The sequence below is a fragment of the Miscanthus floridulus genome, unplaced genomic scaffold (genome assembly GCF_019320115.1).
Source record: "Miscanthus floridulus cultivar M001 unplaced genomic scaffold, ASM1932011v1 fs_907_1_2, whole genome shotgun sequence".
NCBI classification, from domain to species: domain Eukaryota; kingdom Viridiplantae; phylum Streptophyta; class Magnoliopsida; order Poales; family Poaceae; genus Miscanthus; species Miscanthus floridulus.
Genome location: NW_027097437.1, coordinates 1 through 15265, shown reverse-complemented (window position 1 = coordinate 15265; position 15265 = coordinate 1). Strand labels below are relative to the sequence as shown.

At 45.3% G+C, this 15265-nt stretch overlaps 2 protein-coding genes across 9 annotated transcripts; both read left to right on the top strand.

Moving 5' to 3' along the window:
- The first annotated feature begins 2090 nt into the window (after positions 1-2090).
- LOC136533515 (uncharacterized) lies at positions 2091-5379 on the top strand. 4 transcript variants are annotated; one of them, XM_066526067.1, is made up of 5 exons: positions 2091-2857; positions 2986-3075; positions 3187-3235; positions 3336-3470; positions 4509-5379. In XM_066526067.1, the coding sequence occupies exons 1-4, from the start codon at positions 2351-2353 to the stop codon at positions 3428-3430; spliced, it is 741 nt and encodes a 246-aa protein (XP_066382164.1). In that variant the 5' UTR covers positions 2091-2350; the 3' UTR covers positions 3431-3470; positions 4509-5379. The 4 variants fall into 4 exon arrangements, 3 of the variants coding, with proteins under 3 accessions (XP_066382164.1, XP_066382163.1, XP_066382162.1); XM_066526066.1 differs by having other exon boundaries at positions 2980-3075; positions 3336-3466; XM_066526065.1 differs by having other exon boundaries at positions 2980-3075.
- Positions 5380-6447: 1068 nt separating this feature from the next.
- On the top strand, positions 6448-14586 carry LOC136533513 (zinc finger BED domain-containing protein RICESLEEPER 1-like). Of its 5 annotated transcripts, none has more exons than XM_066526061.1 (5): positions 6448-6578; positions 7767-7821; positions 10275-10568; positions 11147-13240; positions 14249-14586. In XM_066526061.1, exons 3-4 carry the CDS (start codon positions 10277-10279, stop codon positions 13234-13236), a joined length of 2382 nt encoding a protein of 793 aa, XP_066382158.1. In that variant the 5' UTR covers positions 6448-6578; positions 7767-7821; positions 10275-10276; the 3' UTR covers positions 13237-13240; positions 14249-14586. The 5 variants fall into 5 exon arrangements, with proteins under 5 accessions (XP_066382158.1, XP_066382157.1, XP_066382161.1 ...); XM_066526060.1 differs by having other exon boundaries at positions 6451-6578; positions 7724-7821; XM_066526064.1 differs by lacking the exon at positions 7767-7821 and having other exon boundaries at positions 6451-6578.
- The last annotated feature ends 679 nt before the right edge of the window (positions 14587-15265 follow it).

Below are 15265 nucleotides of genomic sequence, written 5' to 3'. Positions count from 1 at the left end.
TGTAATGCTGCCAACTTGCAATGAGTTTTTTTTAACGTGCGCATGCTTTGTAGGTCCCGTCTGGCATCTGCCAGCGGGCGAGGGTATGTTTGGTTTCGTGGCGTTCTTCTAGCCAAGCTAGAATCCGATGCAGGAGGTGCTCGTGGATGGGTTTTCCGGTGGTGCTGGCGGAGCGGAGATGCTGAGCGCGGAGATGCAGAGGGAGATTCAGCGCCTCGTTGCGCAGATGCCGAGTGTGGAAATGCAGAGGGCTGTAGGAGAGGTGCCGGGAGAGCGCGTGGTGCCGCCGCCGGCCCAGGCTAGGCGTGCTCCTAGGCGAAGGTTGAAGAGGCGGTGGGGAGAGGGTAGACGGTGAGGAGACTTCACACATGGTGCTTAGCCAAGCCTGGCTCCCTGAGAACGGCCGCCCCCTACGTTTCGAGCAAGCCAGGCATGAGGGTGGTCGGTGGCATTCTAGGCTCTAGCAAACAAGCAATCAACATAGCTTGAAGGTGGCTTCCTGAAGTTTGGTTGGGGGTTACTAGGTTAGCCATCCAACTAAGGGGGTGTTTGGTTCCTAGGAAAATTTTAGTCCCTTTTCCATCGGATGTTTGGACACATGCATGAAGTATTAAATATAGACGAAAAAAATAACTAATTGCACAGATTATGACTAATTTGCGAGACGAATTTTTTAAGCCTAATTAGTCCATGATTTGACAATGTGGTGCTACAGTAAATATGTGCTAATGGCAGATTAATTAGGCTTAATAAATTCGTCTCCATCTGTGTAATTAATTTTCTAATTAACTCATATTTAGTTCTCCTAAATAGCATCCGAACGTCCGATGTGACATGGACTAAAATTTAGTCCAGGAAACCAAAAACCCCCTAAACAGACCTATTGTACCTTCTTTGTCGTGCAGAAAACTCGAAAGTCAAAACCTCTGGTTCAAAAAAAAAGGTCAAAAACCCTTGTTGGCTCTATCCATGTGCCGTGCTACCTCTAAACGCTGCTGGGGAGGCGCGAGGATGTCTATTCACTGACCCTGGCGGACCAGGATCGCCTGCAGTACTGCAACATAAGCAGTAGTAGCATCTCAACCGTCCAAGCAACCAGCAATGGCTTGGATCGGAGCCCCTTTCTCTCCCATTTTTTTCTCCCCCACGTGCTATCGGTCTATGTTTTTCTCCCCCTATGCGCACGGTGATGTTTGGCTCTGCAAGGAGGATTGCTCGTCATGTGTGAGTCACCAACAGTGCCAGACTCAAGTATGAAAATTACAAAAATATACCATTATGGAGCATATATGTTGAAAATTACAAAAAAAAACATGTAAGGTTGTAACAACTAAATCTAAAAAATCTATACCTAATTCTTAAAGAGCCAAAATTTCTCTTCTATTTTTTTATCTGACCCAACAGTCCCGTTCACTTGCTCGCATCCATCTCAACTCACGTCTCTTCACCTCATATCGCTCCGAAAAAAAAAGATTCGTCTCCTCGCGCCGCCACATAGGTTCAGTTCCACACCCACTGCTAGAAAAATGATTTTAGAATATAGGGTCAAATCATTTTCGGAGGTAAACACGCCTAGGCGACTGTCTCCGCAAATGATAAGGTCACAATTTTTTTTGGTTTTGGGGGTTTGCGGCACCACTGCTCCTATCCCACACGTAGCGCCGCCACTGAGATGGAGCAGTCTGCGCTGCTTCCTCTTGGGCCCTGCTACTGCGTTCATCGGAGAAGCTGGCGCCGCCGTGTTGGTGGCATTGCCTAAGTTTGCCTCCTGCTTCCTCCTTTAACTTTGCCTAAGTTTTTTTTACATCAATTGGATATTTTGTGCAGTATCTAAAAGTGGAATAAAACAATTTAAATGTGATTAATTTCATGTCTTCCGCTGTAGCAATTGGCATGAGCACGGAAACAAATTGTGTGTCCCATTGCAACATACGGGTATATTTGCTAGTAAGACAAAGTCACCTACTGGTAGAAAGATTTTTCGAAAATTGTTCCACCAGAAAACGACTATAAGTAAAATGAAATGCAGGAAAAACGATTTTATTTTCACTTAAGCATATGTGTTGAGAAAAATTATTTCATAGAAAAATGTTACTTTTGAACTATGAATTATTTTGGATTTTTGAAAAACATTTTGTGGCTGAACAACTTAACTGAAAACTGCGCCAACTCTCCAAAAACAGAGACCGATAGCACATGGGGAGAAAAAAATGGGAGAGAAAGGGCTCTGATCCTAGCCATTGCTGGTTGCTTGGACGGTTGAGATACTGCTACTGCACAGCAGTAGCGATCCTGGTCCGTCATCTGGCCTCGTAGCCAGTTGGTTGCGTTCGTAAGAGACCGATAGCACATGGGAGACCGAAAGCGTGCTCATTTCCCTCACCGTTCACCGTTCAAATTTCAAATTTCTTCTTCACGTTTCCGCCCACGAAGAGACAGGATAACAGGAGAGCCAGGGTCGGCCATGGCGAGGCCGAGAGCTACCCACACCGCAGCCTCCCCCAAGCCGAAGCCGAAGGCCAAGCCCAGGTCCAGGGCCAAGCCTAAGGTGGCGACGCCCAGCCCCGTCTCCCTGCTCTCCTCCGGCGTCTCCTCGCCTTCCGCGTGCCGCACGCCGTCCCCTGCCGCCGCCGCCGCCGACCTCAGCTTCCGCCTCTCGCCCTCGTCCCCGCCGGCGAAACCTGGGACCAGGAATTCTACGCCCCTCGCCTCCCCCGCTGCCACGTCCACCATCGGAGACCTGAGGAGCCTCGCCGCGTCCCACCTCGACTCCCTGAAGCGCCGCCTCGACGCGCTCCACGGCGACTACGTCCGCGACCTCGAGGCCTCCCACTCCCGCATCTCCAAGCGCGTCAAGGTGTCTGGTCTCCGTTCCCTGCACCTTGCTCTCTCTCTCGTTTGGTTGCTTCGTCGAGTTCATCATGTGTGATAGTGATGACTGATGCCATCTTCTCCGATCCCCGCGTGCCCTGCGCTCAGATGCAGTCCCACGGCTGCCTGCAGCTGGCGGAGGAAGTGGACAAGGAGCAGAAGAAGATGGCCGACAAGATCGCCGAGCATGCGGAGTTGGTGAAGGTACCCCCGATCTCGTTCCTTGCGTGGGTTTGCTATTGCTGTTCGTCATCGTATTGATTACTCGCTTGTTTATCTGAACTCTGAATTTCTGGTGCTTTCCGTGAATCGCAGACCTCGTACAAGAAGTTCGTGGCTGAGGTGCAGGCATCCACATCTCGTGGTACTTTGCAGACGGAAACAACATATTTCTCTGAATTTCAGTTCAGTTCCATGTGTTTCTCTTCAACATGTTTTGTTCTAACTTTGGTGGTGGCGACCAGTGTGCAAGGTGACCGTCCCTGAGATGGCAAAGTCCGTGGAGAGGACTATTGATGGCTTGCGCAGTCGCTACAACATCTCCGCTCCATCAGCTTAGCCGGCGATTCGGGCTGTGTTCATACATACGAACTGAGTAGGTAAAATCATTTATCCACCACATGTTGTTCACTGCCGTATATCTGATATTTCTAGTGATTGTTGGGTGTCGAAAGGAGTAGCACGTACATGTGATGGATGATGGATACTGCTCTAGTGCTCTGGCTCTGCCTGGAGCTACATCGTCATGCTGGGGTGGGGGGGGGGGGGGGGGGGGGGGGGGGCAGTGTTGTGATGTCCTGGTACTATATTAGTGTTGTTTGTATGCTTGATTGACGAACCTACCACACAGCTGTACTTGTAGCTGGTTATACTGCTGGTTGACAATACCATGCACTCCGAGTTTGTATGTTCCGAAAAGAAACTTGGATACTGTATTTACTTGTTTGTCTAGAATTGCATTTGAGAACACTACTATGAATTTTGATTTGGGACTAACAACTAGCTAGTTTGTCAAATAAGAGTTTCTGACTTCATCAGTGGGAATTTGGTCAAACGAGAGGTGAGGGACTTATCCATGTCAAGGGATAGGATACCCTAGACTTTTGCTTTTTCTAGCCATGGCCATTTTTATTCTAAATCAGAACTCGTACGGTTTAATTTCATAAATCAGGACCATGTCATTTACTGGATGTAGCAATTGCCTTTTCAGAAATTTCAGCATGATAACACTGTACGCAAATAACATATATGAATGATCTGTTCCGTAAAAAAAGCATAAATCAAGGTCCTTACTCCTTAAATTGCTTGGAAGTATCATTATTATTTTTGCTTGGAGGTGTCATCACGCTAATGATGTTGGGATTTTTATGTTTAGGATGTTCTGTTGGGCAAATCAAATTTTCTAACAAATGGGTTTGCGAGATGTTCCTAGTTTTCTAAAAAATATCCACCTTGTTCGTCCTTCCTGCCAATGTTTTGTCAGAATTGAATAATTAAATGTTATAATGGCATGCATTGTTACGATTCCTTAGAACACTGTTTGCCAGCTTCTCGTTTGATGTTTTTGTTACACGCAGTAGTCAGCCGCTCAGGCTCAGCCCCACCTGGCTGATTCTTGTTTGTTTATTCTTGATCAGGTGCCGTTATCCACATCAATTGAGGTCAGCTTGTTGAGTTCTTCGATCGGCTTCGCAGAAGGGACATGCACATTTGTACATAATATAACCGTTGCACGAGTACATGAGATAGTTCTTTGCTACATCTCCATTTTTCAGATATTCCGAAAAATCAATAATAGTTACTCCGGTCCCTGGAACCTGTTTTTGCTTCGTTGCATCTCTTGTGCATCCCGTAAGATGCTACTGTCGATGTACCTTCCAGGATCAGAACATCTAATTTTGATGAATCATGTTTGTTCTAGTAGTACATTAGCTATCGCCTGAAGCCTGAATGATCAGTTGTTATATGACCAAAACGCGGCTCTTGGTTTGTTCTCCGCAGGGGTAATTTCAGTTCGTACCTGTCAGTTGATTTTCACTCAGTTGTCTGAATCTCCTGTGGGACTGGAGCAGGCCTACACACATTTGTGCCCCAAAACAGACTCTGTACAACTTGCTGCTTGCTGCTTACATCCAGTCCATGCTTGCTGCTTGCATCCAGTCCACAACTAATCCAATGAACCTTCAGATTTCTTTTGATTAAGAAGCTTGCTCCGCTCGCTCGCCGCTACTAACGGGTTGCCTTCTTTTAGCTAATAAGGGGATGTTTGGTTATGGGCCAGGCTGCGCCACCACTAAGTTGCGGCGAGTTGTGGCGGCGGCGTAGAAATCGTTCGCCACAAAGTGCGGCGGCCAATGAGCGTTGTGGCGTTGTGGCTGCCCTGGTCTACGTGTAAACCAAACAGGAGCCTTACGAATTGTGGCGTGCCATAAACTGTGGCTAGGCGAGCTGTGGCCGGAATCCAAACAGCCCTAAGATGTTTTAGTTTCTAAGTTTGAATGAAAAGTCTAAAAGCGCAGATTAGCCACGCAGCTTGGATAAGGGTTTTCCCGTCTTCTGCTATCACAATGCTTTATGGTTGAAAACGGTCGGGATATATCCCGTTCCGTTCCGCCCCGATTTCTACATTTAACCCAATCGTATTCGTATTTTCGGACAAAAACGGAATCGGTATGGAAAACGGGACACGAAATTCGAAATCGGGATGAAATCGGTTTGGGCCCTATCCCGATCGTTTTCGCATATCCCGTTTTTATTTCGGGATATCCCGTATACGCAAAGCGGACATTCCGAATTTACTTCTTACCCAGCCCAGCCAGCGGCCCAGCCAGCAACTCGAGCAGCCAGCGGAGCGTCCCAGCCAACAACTCGAGCAGCCAGCGGCCCAGCTAGCGACTCGAGCAGCCAGCGGAGCGGCCCAGCCAGCAACTCGAGCAGCCAACGGCCCAGCCAGCGACTCGAGCAGCCAGCGGCCCAGCCACAGCCAGCGACTCGAGCAGCCAACGGCCCAGCCAGCAACTCGAGCAACTCGGGAAGTGCTGCTGAAATATAACCTGTTGGCTAGCCCAAATGTCTCTAAATATTTAGACATGTTGCCTATTTATCAATTGTCATGGTGAATTGGTGATTTGTGTATCAATGTATGTGTACAAGTGAATTGTGCATGACCATGTGTGGTTGTGTCGGACTGTCGGTATCGGACTGTTGGCATGTTGTCATGCTCAACTAGGTTCTACGGGCCGGTGTTTCCGTTTTGCTTTTCGTATTCCGACCGTGTTCGACATGTTCCCGACCGAATTAGTTCGTTTTCGATATCCCGTTAGTTCGTTTTCGTGTTCGTTTCCGACCTTCCCGAATTCGATTTCGTTTTCGTATTGAAATGTAACCGCTTTCAACCCTACGATGCTTTGGGTTGGGTTCGTCCGGCAGGTGCTGCTGCTGCGACGCAGTGAACACTGAATAGCGTCACAATGCATGGGCTGGGCCGAAATGAGTTGTATGGGCTGGGTCACTGGGTGGAAATGGGGGCGGGTCGGGGCGGGTTGGGTTCACTGCAAATGCGGGTTGGGGCGGGTCGGACTGGGTTACCCTGGGCACGTCGGGTCGCTGCTGTCCGCTCCCGGCTCCCGCAGAAAGGGAAAGGCAACGCCGCCGGCCGGCCGCCGCCGTTCCCGCGCGACCTCCTCCAACGACGTTCGTCGATCCAGGTGCGCCTCCTCTAGCTCCCCTGCCCCCATCTATCCCCCGCATCATCCCCTTCCCTGCCGAAGTACTGCGCGCGCCCACCTCGTATTTTGCCGCCGCCACCCTGGCCGCCGGGAGTCGCTAGCGGCGGGGACCCGTGCTGGGGTTGCGCGGGTGCCACCCCCATATTCCTCTTGGCGCCGTATACCTTGTATTTTGTTCCGTAATTAAGTGATGATTTTTGGGGCATCGATTTTTCATTTTGCTCGATCTGTTTTATGATTATAATTGTATGTAGTCCTATTCTTTCTCCATTATTATGAAGGTTGGCCCCATTACTGGTAGTCTCGCTTAGTCTCTTTTACAATTGTGTATGTACGTATCGGTTATGGGTGTCTACCGGTCTATAGAGTACATATGATCCATTTTTTTTACATAAGTTTAGCCAAGTTTAGTGGAAGGTAGTTCACTCTGAACTCTGAAGCACAGACTCCAGGAAGTTAAACTATAGTTTTCTTTCAGTTTCAGCGCTGGTAGTGTGGGATCTGCATTTCTGTTTTTTCTTTTCTTGACCAGGTTCTGCTGCATTGCTATGAACAGCGTGAGTGTGAGTATGAGTTACATGGAGTTGAATATCAGCCCATTGCTGGCGGGGTCTTTCATTTGAAAATACGTATATCGATCTGATTTCTCATGAGTTTAGCCCCTTTTTCAAACAAAGAGTGTCGGTGTAGTTTGTTTTATCTTTTGGCAAGCACATCTCTTCTTTTTTGCCAAAAAGAAAACTTTGAAAGTGCCGCTGCCACCATTTTCCTGAAAATAAGCGCTGCAAACTTCAAATATCCTAAACGGCCAAATGGCTTAACAATTTGGGCCATAACGCGTGTTTGCATGGACGATGTTCTCTATGTCCTGAGGTCAAAAGCCCCTGCAGAGCTCACTTGAGCCCAGACGATGAACTGGGCGGGCTCCAGCATGCGCACCCCCCAACACTCACCAACCCACAGATCCATCCAGCTCCAACCTAACCCTACTTAGATCCCACCTTTGCGGCTCGCAGCACTGTTGGAATGTGCGCTTCGATCCTCAAATCTGCCCTGATTCAACACCAGGTTCTGTGACTTCCCTTGTCTGGTGTGGTGGCGCGCTTGCGTTCCTTTCTTCACAGATCCCTTGGTGCTCAGTGGTGGATTGGCGCTGCTGCTTTGCAGATCCGACGGCAGTGGGATCACTGACTGAGAAGGCAGCAATCCGTTGGGAGCCGAGGTGAGTTCATCTTGTTCTTCCCCTTTTCTTCCTTTTCTTCTCATCCTGTGAACTATGTGCTCCTGCTCTGTTAGTGGTGTCGCTGATTGCTACAAAACCTAGATGGCATGCCTTGTTATGTTTTTAAACAAAATTAAATTGTGTCCACATATATATATATATATTTTCCAAATGGCAGGTGGAGATATGCATATCTGTATTGGTGCTACATAACAGTTGAATGGGCCTTTTCGGAAATAAATATTATCAATGTTCAATTGCACAACAAGATGTCTGATGCTTGACCGAGGGATCATTTCTATATGGGGCTGTTTGGATCCCTGTAATTGAATCTCATTCCATGAATGGTTATAGCAATTCTTTTAACAAAGATGATTATAGCAATTAGATTCCACGAGAAATGGGTTACCTAGAATTTGATTCAATTCATTTTTTTTTTGTTTGGTTGGACATGGAAACTTTTTCTTAGAATTAAATTCCAATTTTTGTTTGGCTGATTCTTAGAGTTTTGTTAATTGGCGGTGGGTATCAAAAGCACCAGGAAGTGGGAACCGAGCGTAGCATCCTGGTACAACCATAGTTTCCCACTACTGATTTTAAGTAACAGCACTAACCAAGTGATGGATTCTCTAGAATGATTTAACCAACTACTGGTGAAGCAATACTCAGCTGTCAGGTGAAAGAGTGCAGACATGGAATTAACCGAAACAGGAGAAGTATTTTCAAGAACGAATGAAATTTTGCATATCTCAGGGGAAGTAAAATGGTAAGTCTTGGGGGAGCGATAACTGAAAGAGGGGAGACTTTATGAGCTGCAGTCTCTAGAATGAATAACATTGCAAGGCCTTTTGCATTTCTCCGATGCTGGGTGAGTAACTGGAGAACAGATGCTGGTGTATTAGTCGACCCAAACCATTGGACGAAGAGGAGGGAGGGGCGGCGAGGTGAGGGTTAATCTGGTAGGGCCAACAAATCTTGGGGACTCCACCGACCTCTCCATGGGCAGCCTCCATGTCGCCAGCTGGGCATGGGCTGCTGCCACCGCGCCGGAGTGGGGCGGGCGCCACTGCCGCTGCATCTGCCACAGGGCACCGCTGGCCTGCCCCTGCACGGCAGCATCCTCCCTCAGCGCGGGGCAGCTCCTGGTCGAGACGGAGCACAAGTGGTTCTAGGATTGCCACATCGGCGGCAGGGTGAGGGATTGCACTAGGGAGATGGAGGTGGTGGTGCATGTCGTGCAGGTGGCCCGTGTGCAGAACTCGCTTCTAGGATGGTAGGAGGACGCGGACGTCTCGCTCAGATCTGGTGATGGATGGAGGAAGGGCCCTATTGAAGGGCTGGCACTAGGAAACCCTACCTGCCATGGCCCTGAGAGCAGAGCTCGGGAATCAGGATGAGGGCATGGGGCGAGTCAGGGGCGTGGGGAAGGGATGGAGAATCAATTTCCATATATAAGCCCGTGAATTGGTTGTTGGCCCTCATCTTCTAGGATTCAAAGCTCTGGAATGTTACTTTATAATTCCTGTGTGGAGCCAAACAGACTGGTGTGCAAACTGACTCAAATTCAGATGAATTCTGACAATCCAAACAGGCCCTATGTGTGTTCTATACTTCGATGTTAAACCTTACTTTGTGGTCTATGCTATTGACTTCGCCCTACCTTGAATTTATTCTGTCCTCTGTCATTAATTGGGCGCTTGGAGACTTGAAGTTGCTTAGAGAATACTATGTGTTAGCTTTATAGTTGTAGCTGTCTGTGTGCATGAAGTGGTGGTGATTGCAAGTATGTCCTTGTTAATAAATACCCCCTCCGTTCCAAATTATAAGTTACTTTGACTTTTTTGGTTCATCCATTTTGCTATGTATCTAGACATATTATTTATCTAGATGCGTAGCAAAATTGATGTACTAAAAAAGTCAAAGCGACTTATAATTTGGAACGGAGGGAGTAGTAAGGATGGGTGGGAGTTAATGGCTATCTGCTTTGCGTTTGGCACCTTGATGTCCTTGTAGTAGTTAGCTTCTGCACTTATTGTTTGTTTGTGCAGAATGCTTCTGGCATTTTATGCTGAGAGGTTTTCTGTGGAGTTCAGCTTTCAGTGGAACCTCTTGACATTTCCTCATGGCGATTAAGCATTTTTATTATGGTGTTTGTCATTCTGTTTAATTTAGATTAAATGTTGTTTGAGAAAGTAACGTGAAGAGAGGCAGAGGAAGACCGAAGTTGACTTGGGTAGAGGCAATAAAAGGAGACTTGAAAGGATGGAATATACCCAAAGACTTAGCCTTAGATAGGAGTGCTTGGAAGACAGCTATTCACGTGCCTGAACCTTGATTGCTTCTGTTGGGTTTCAACTCTAGCCTACCCCAACTTGTTTGGGACTTAAAGGCTTTGTTGTTGTTGTTGTTGTTGTTGTTGTTTGAGAAAGTTAATAATATTGGGTTATCTGCAGATATGGATCAGTTGGACGAGCATGACAGTGATGACATGAAAGTAGGAGCAGCTTCTGATGGCCCCTCCAGACTCAGAAAGAAGAGGTCCAAGGTTTGGGACGAGTACAAGCCCATCATTGTAGATGGAGCAATTCAGAGCGCGGAATGTCGCTACTGCCATATTCGCATGAGTTGCAGAGGTGCTGATGGTCAATCCAATGGGACAAGTCATTTGTGGCGACACCAGAAAATTTGCCGAGCAAAAGATGGGTCTTGTCCAAGCCCATTTCAACAGGACGCAGACTTGCCATATGGTATGCTTTAGCTACTGACTAGTTCTTAAGAGAGATGCCAATTTTCATTTCAAGCAGCTAATACAACTGTAGACTGCATAATGATATTATGTGGTATTATGTATTTTGTAAGCTTCACTACATTGATCATCAGATGCTATAATTTTTTGTAGAAGTTTCTAGTTCCTTAATTAGTATGGAAGCTTTTATGCCTTTACAATGGGACTGTCATTTCATGATGATTACCATTTTAAAGATAAAATATTTTCTTACATTTTTTTACTTTTAGTTCTGCGCTCCTACTTTAATGTTGTGAAGGATATTAAGTGGTTAGTGCTTGTTTAATCTGTCTCAGTGGCCGAGTTAAAAAGAAGCATTTTTAGAACACTTAAAAGATGCATTGTTAACACAGAGGAGCATACAATAGACTATGTACAGTGCATTGGCCTCTCATTTTTCTTTATTTCATAAATTTCGTGGTTTGTTAGTCTGTATGTTGTATGAAGCTAAAATCCTGCTTTCTTCATGGAAAATTTTGTCTTTCATTTTTTGTGCATATTATGACTGAACTATTCAAACTTTGTACATTATACATGTAGTGGTGAATGAAGTAGAGCCGGTGGACCAAATTCTTCCAGATTCACTTGATGAGATAAAGTTGTTGACTCATAGTGAGAATAGCAAATTCAGGTCAAAGGTCTGGAAGGATTTTATACCATTCTATGTTCAAGGGAGAGTCCACGGTGCTGACTGTGTCCATTGCCACAAGCGACTCAGTGCAGATAAAGGTAGAAGCCATTTGAACCGGCATACTCAGACTTGTCCAGCACGGAGTGGAAATAGCCTAAATCATCAGAAAGGTGTGTTGTTCCAGTCCAGTATACCAAGATCTAAATCTAGCCTTCAAGACGAGCTATCACCTGCATTGACAAATGGCAAAGTTCAGATTGCAGAATATGCTAGTAAGTTCCTCAAAGGCATCTCAGGCGAACGTCATGTTCTAGCTTTACCAGCAATGGATGATATGAGTCCCTCAGAGCAAAATACCTCATCAGCTCAGACTGCTACTGATATAACCAGGAAACCTGACCAAGAAGCATCTTATCAAGAGTTAACTAGAATGATTATTTCACATGGCTATCCCTTGTCGATTGTCGAGCATGAAGGAATGAGAAGGTTTGCAAAGAGCCTAAACCCCACATTTAGCATGGCTTCAAGCATTGATATAGAAGAGTATTCAACTCTTTTGTTTCAGAAAGAAAAGGCTGACCTTAAGGAAAGAATTGCACTCTTGTCCCATCGGGTTTCCTTGTCAGCAAGTGTTTGGGCTCCTCATGGAGCTGAGGCCTCAGTGAAGTATCTCTGTTTGGCAGTGCATTTTATTGATTCTGACTGGAAACTTCAAAGGAAAACCATCAAATTTGGTGTGTTTTGGTCCTCACCTACTAGTTTGGAAAGGATGATACAGTTTAAGGAGGCCTGTGTGCTAGATTCTGATATTGGACCATTTAATGTCATACAGGAAGCTATAAGAGATTGGAATCTTGATCAGAAGCATTTCAGCTTGACGTCTGGCAGTGAAATTAGAAATGATGAGGGAACCGCAAAGCTGATGGACTTGCTCATCCAAAGGAAATGCCTTCCTATTAGAGGTGAGCTATGCAATATCGCTTGTGTGAATGATGTGCTTAACAGCATTGTCTCAAAAGGGCAACCAGTGCTTTATCATGTTGGTAACATACTAGAGAAATTTATTCAGGCACATATGTCCTCATCTCTGACTCGACAGCAACTTCTAGAAGTTGTTGCACATATGGGATTGAAGTGCCCACAGGAAGATGCTAAATGGTGGCACAGAATTTACTTTAGGCTTGAAGTTCTTCTGCATTTCAAGAAGTCATTTCCCTCTGAAGAATTGTTATCTGCAGAAGATAACAAAACTGTTGAGTGTGTTTGCAGGATACTCAGGGCTTTTTATCGTGCTGTTGAAGTGATTTGTGGTCCTGTTTGCCCCACAGCAAATATGTACTTCAATGAACTGTGGAAAGTTAGAACAGCTTTGCAAGAAGAAGCATCAACTGATCACACTGAACTTGCTAACATGGTTTGGGAGATGCAGGAAGCATTCAATGAGTATTGGCAAAATTCATACGTGTGGCTGTCGATACCTGTTGTTCTTGACCCCAGATTCAAAATGACTTTTATCCAGTTCCGGTTGAAGCGAGCTTTCGGTACCGATGCAGAAAAGTATGTATCTGCCATTCGTGATACAATAAGGGAGCTGTTCCATGAATATTGTGGTCTTTCAGATAACTTGGGTGCCGATACATCAGCTCGTGAAGCTCGTGATGTTGAGTTGGATGGATTTGACAGTGATTCATTGGAAGATTGGGATGAGCATCTTAATGCACAGACAAGGAATCAACAATTGACTGAACTTGACAACTACCTTGAAGATGGTCTTGTCCCAAGAAAGGATGATTTTGATATTCTGAACTGGTGGATGAGTAATTCTACAAAGTATCCAACCCTTTCAGTTATGGCATGTGATGTCCTGGCAGTGCCAGCTTCTGCTGTTAATTTTGAGGCCGCGTTAAGCGGTGAGGTAAATGTAATACATAAGCAATGGAGCACATTAAGTATCAAAACAATCGAGGCTCTTGTATGTACCCGAGATTGGGTTAAATAGAATGGTAAGCTCTTCACTTTGGTTGTTCAGTTGATTTCCTTGTTTCAGTTTTGTAAGGAAGCATTGCTTTATTGGTTTGTCTTATTTAGCATCTTAATTGTCAATTCTCGATAAAATTTGATAGTGCACAGTTGAAACATTTCCACTTGCACCTGCACTAATATATCTTATTAGCTAGACAATCACAGTATCCATTTTTTCTTACTGGATACTGGATGGTTACTGAAAAATAATCATCAATAGGATCTGCAGTATCTTATAGAAATAAAGGGGTTTGTTCTCAGCTAACACAATATTGAAACTGTGTTAACTTCTGGTTCCTCCCCCTTTTATTTTTTTTGCGCTTGTGTGCGTACATGTTGAAACGATGCATATCCATAGTGAATCTATAGACATACTTCGACACAAAAGGTGAGATGTAAACTTGTTTTGTAGAAGTTTATACAAAAATAAAAAATTTCAGGTGCACCTGCACTAGAAGACAAATTCCCAAGAATTTTGTCTTGTAGTGCATATGCACCTGAAATTTATCATTTTTGTATGACTTTTTTCTAGATTGAGTTTGCAGCTCAACTTTTGTGTTGAAGTACATCTACAGATTCGCTATGGATGTGTATCGTTTAAAATTGTTTGAAAACTTCTAAGTTTGTTTTTCTAGTGGATTTTCACATTTCCACCGAAAAGGGGGTTTGATGGTACTTGTGATGCAAATTACTTGTGATAAATTTATATAATCCTTCTCAGCTTATAAGTGAGACTCAGATAAGCTGAAACAATGAATGAATCTGTATTCTGAGAAACTTTGTATTGCAAAATGTTCTCATCATGGGAACAAATCAAATACAAGTAATAAATGGAGAAATTTAAATTGCTTTTATTGCGCTGAATAGAGATATTTGTGTTCACGGACTCTTTCTATTTCTAGGGGTGAGTGGTACATTTTACAGGCTATATATCATGCTGCAGCGAACTATCAATGCTGATAATCCTTTTCTTTTCTTTTCATGATCAGAAGATTACAAGCAGTTCATAACCATAGTGCTTCTAACCCGGGAATACAGGATGATATCGCAAGAGTACACCGCCCATTTATTGTGCTGTATATCAGACATCTCGCAGCCACTGGTAACGGAAGCCTACCAAATGCGGGCTTCTGAGTGTTCACATGTATTATATTGTGCACATTGTTGTCTAGTGATTTTATTATGTTACTATTAGGTATCTGGGGCAGATTATTTGTACAGTGCCAATGACGTGCTGCTACTTTAGTCTGATTGAGAATTCTTGTATGACGGCAATAGAAAGCCATTTGATGACTGATTGTTCTGTTTATGTTGTCTTGGCGTGCTGGTTGTGCTGTGCCCCTTCAAAATCTGAATTTTGGGGGCAATCCGCAATAACCAGTGCTCAGGTTTATTTGATCTACGGGTCTTCAGGCTCGTAAGGTTACATCAACATGTGAATGATCGCTGGCTTCAAATCATACTCAATGTGGATCCTGAACATTGCATTAATCTTGAATAGCATACACCGTAAACGAACGCATCGAGAAACAGCGAATGAAATGAATGGAGGACTCTCAGCGCGCGGATTCTAGGAGGTTTATGGAGTTGTATATATAAGCGGTGAGCTCGCGGGGAGCCCGACCCAGTCGAGCCAGAACGGCATGGAGCTTCTGGGCTTAAATGGGCTGTGGCCGACTGTCTAATTTCGGTCCACAGCCCATTTAAGCCCAGAAGCTCCATGCCGTTCTGGCTCGACTGGGTCGGGCTCCCCGCGAGCTCACCGCTTATATATACAACTCCATAAACCTCCTAGAATCCGCGCGCTGAGAGCGATTCGCGTACTGTTTAGTTCATGTTTACCAATCGCCCGCAGCCACGTGGACTCTGTGCGTGTGTAGGCATCGGTTTCGCCTCTCCCGATTAATTGAGCCTCTCTTCCTTCACCGCTTTCGCCCTCGCTCTCTCCGTCAAAGTAATATAAAAAAAAAATCCTTAGCCAGCAGCGTGCCTCGCCGCCTCCGTCC

Excerpts from the sequence above, each read along its gene's own strand:
- LOC136533515 (XM_066526066.1), top strand. The coding sequence starts at position 2,351 with ATGGGAGACCGAAAGCGTGCTCATTTCCCTCACCGTTCACCGTTCAAA. Across the intron at positions 2,858-2,979 it reads GCATCTCCAAGCGCGTCAAG|ATGCAGTCCCACGGCTGCCT; the intron begins GTGTCTGGTCTC and ends CCCTGCGCTCAG. Across the intron at positions 3,076-3,186 it reads AGCATGCGGAGTTGGTGAAG|ACCTCGTACAAGAAGTTCGT; the intron begins GTACCCCCGATC and ends CGTGAATCGCAG.
- LOC136533513 (XM_066526061.1), top strand. The coding sequence starts at position 10,277 with ATGGATCAGTTGGACGAGCATGACAGTGATGACATGAAAGTAGGAGCA. Across the intron at positions 10,569-11,146 it reads GGACGCAGACTTGCCATATG|TGGTGAATGAAGTAGAGCCG; the intron begins GTATGCTTTAGC and ends TTATACATGTAG.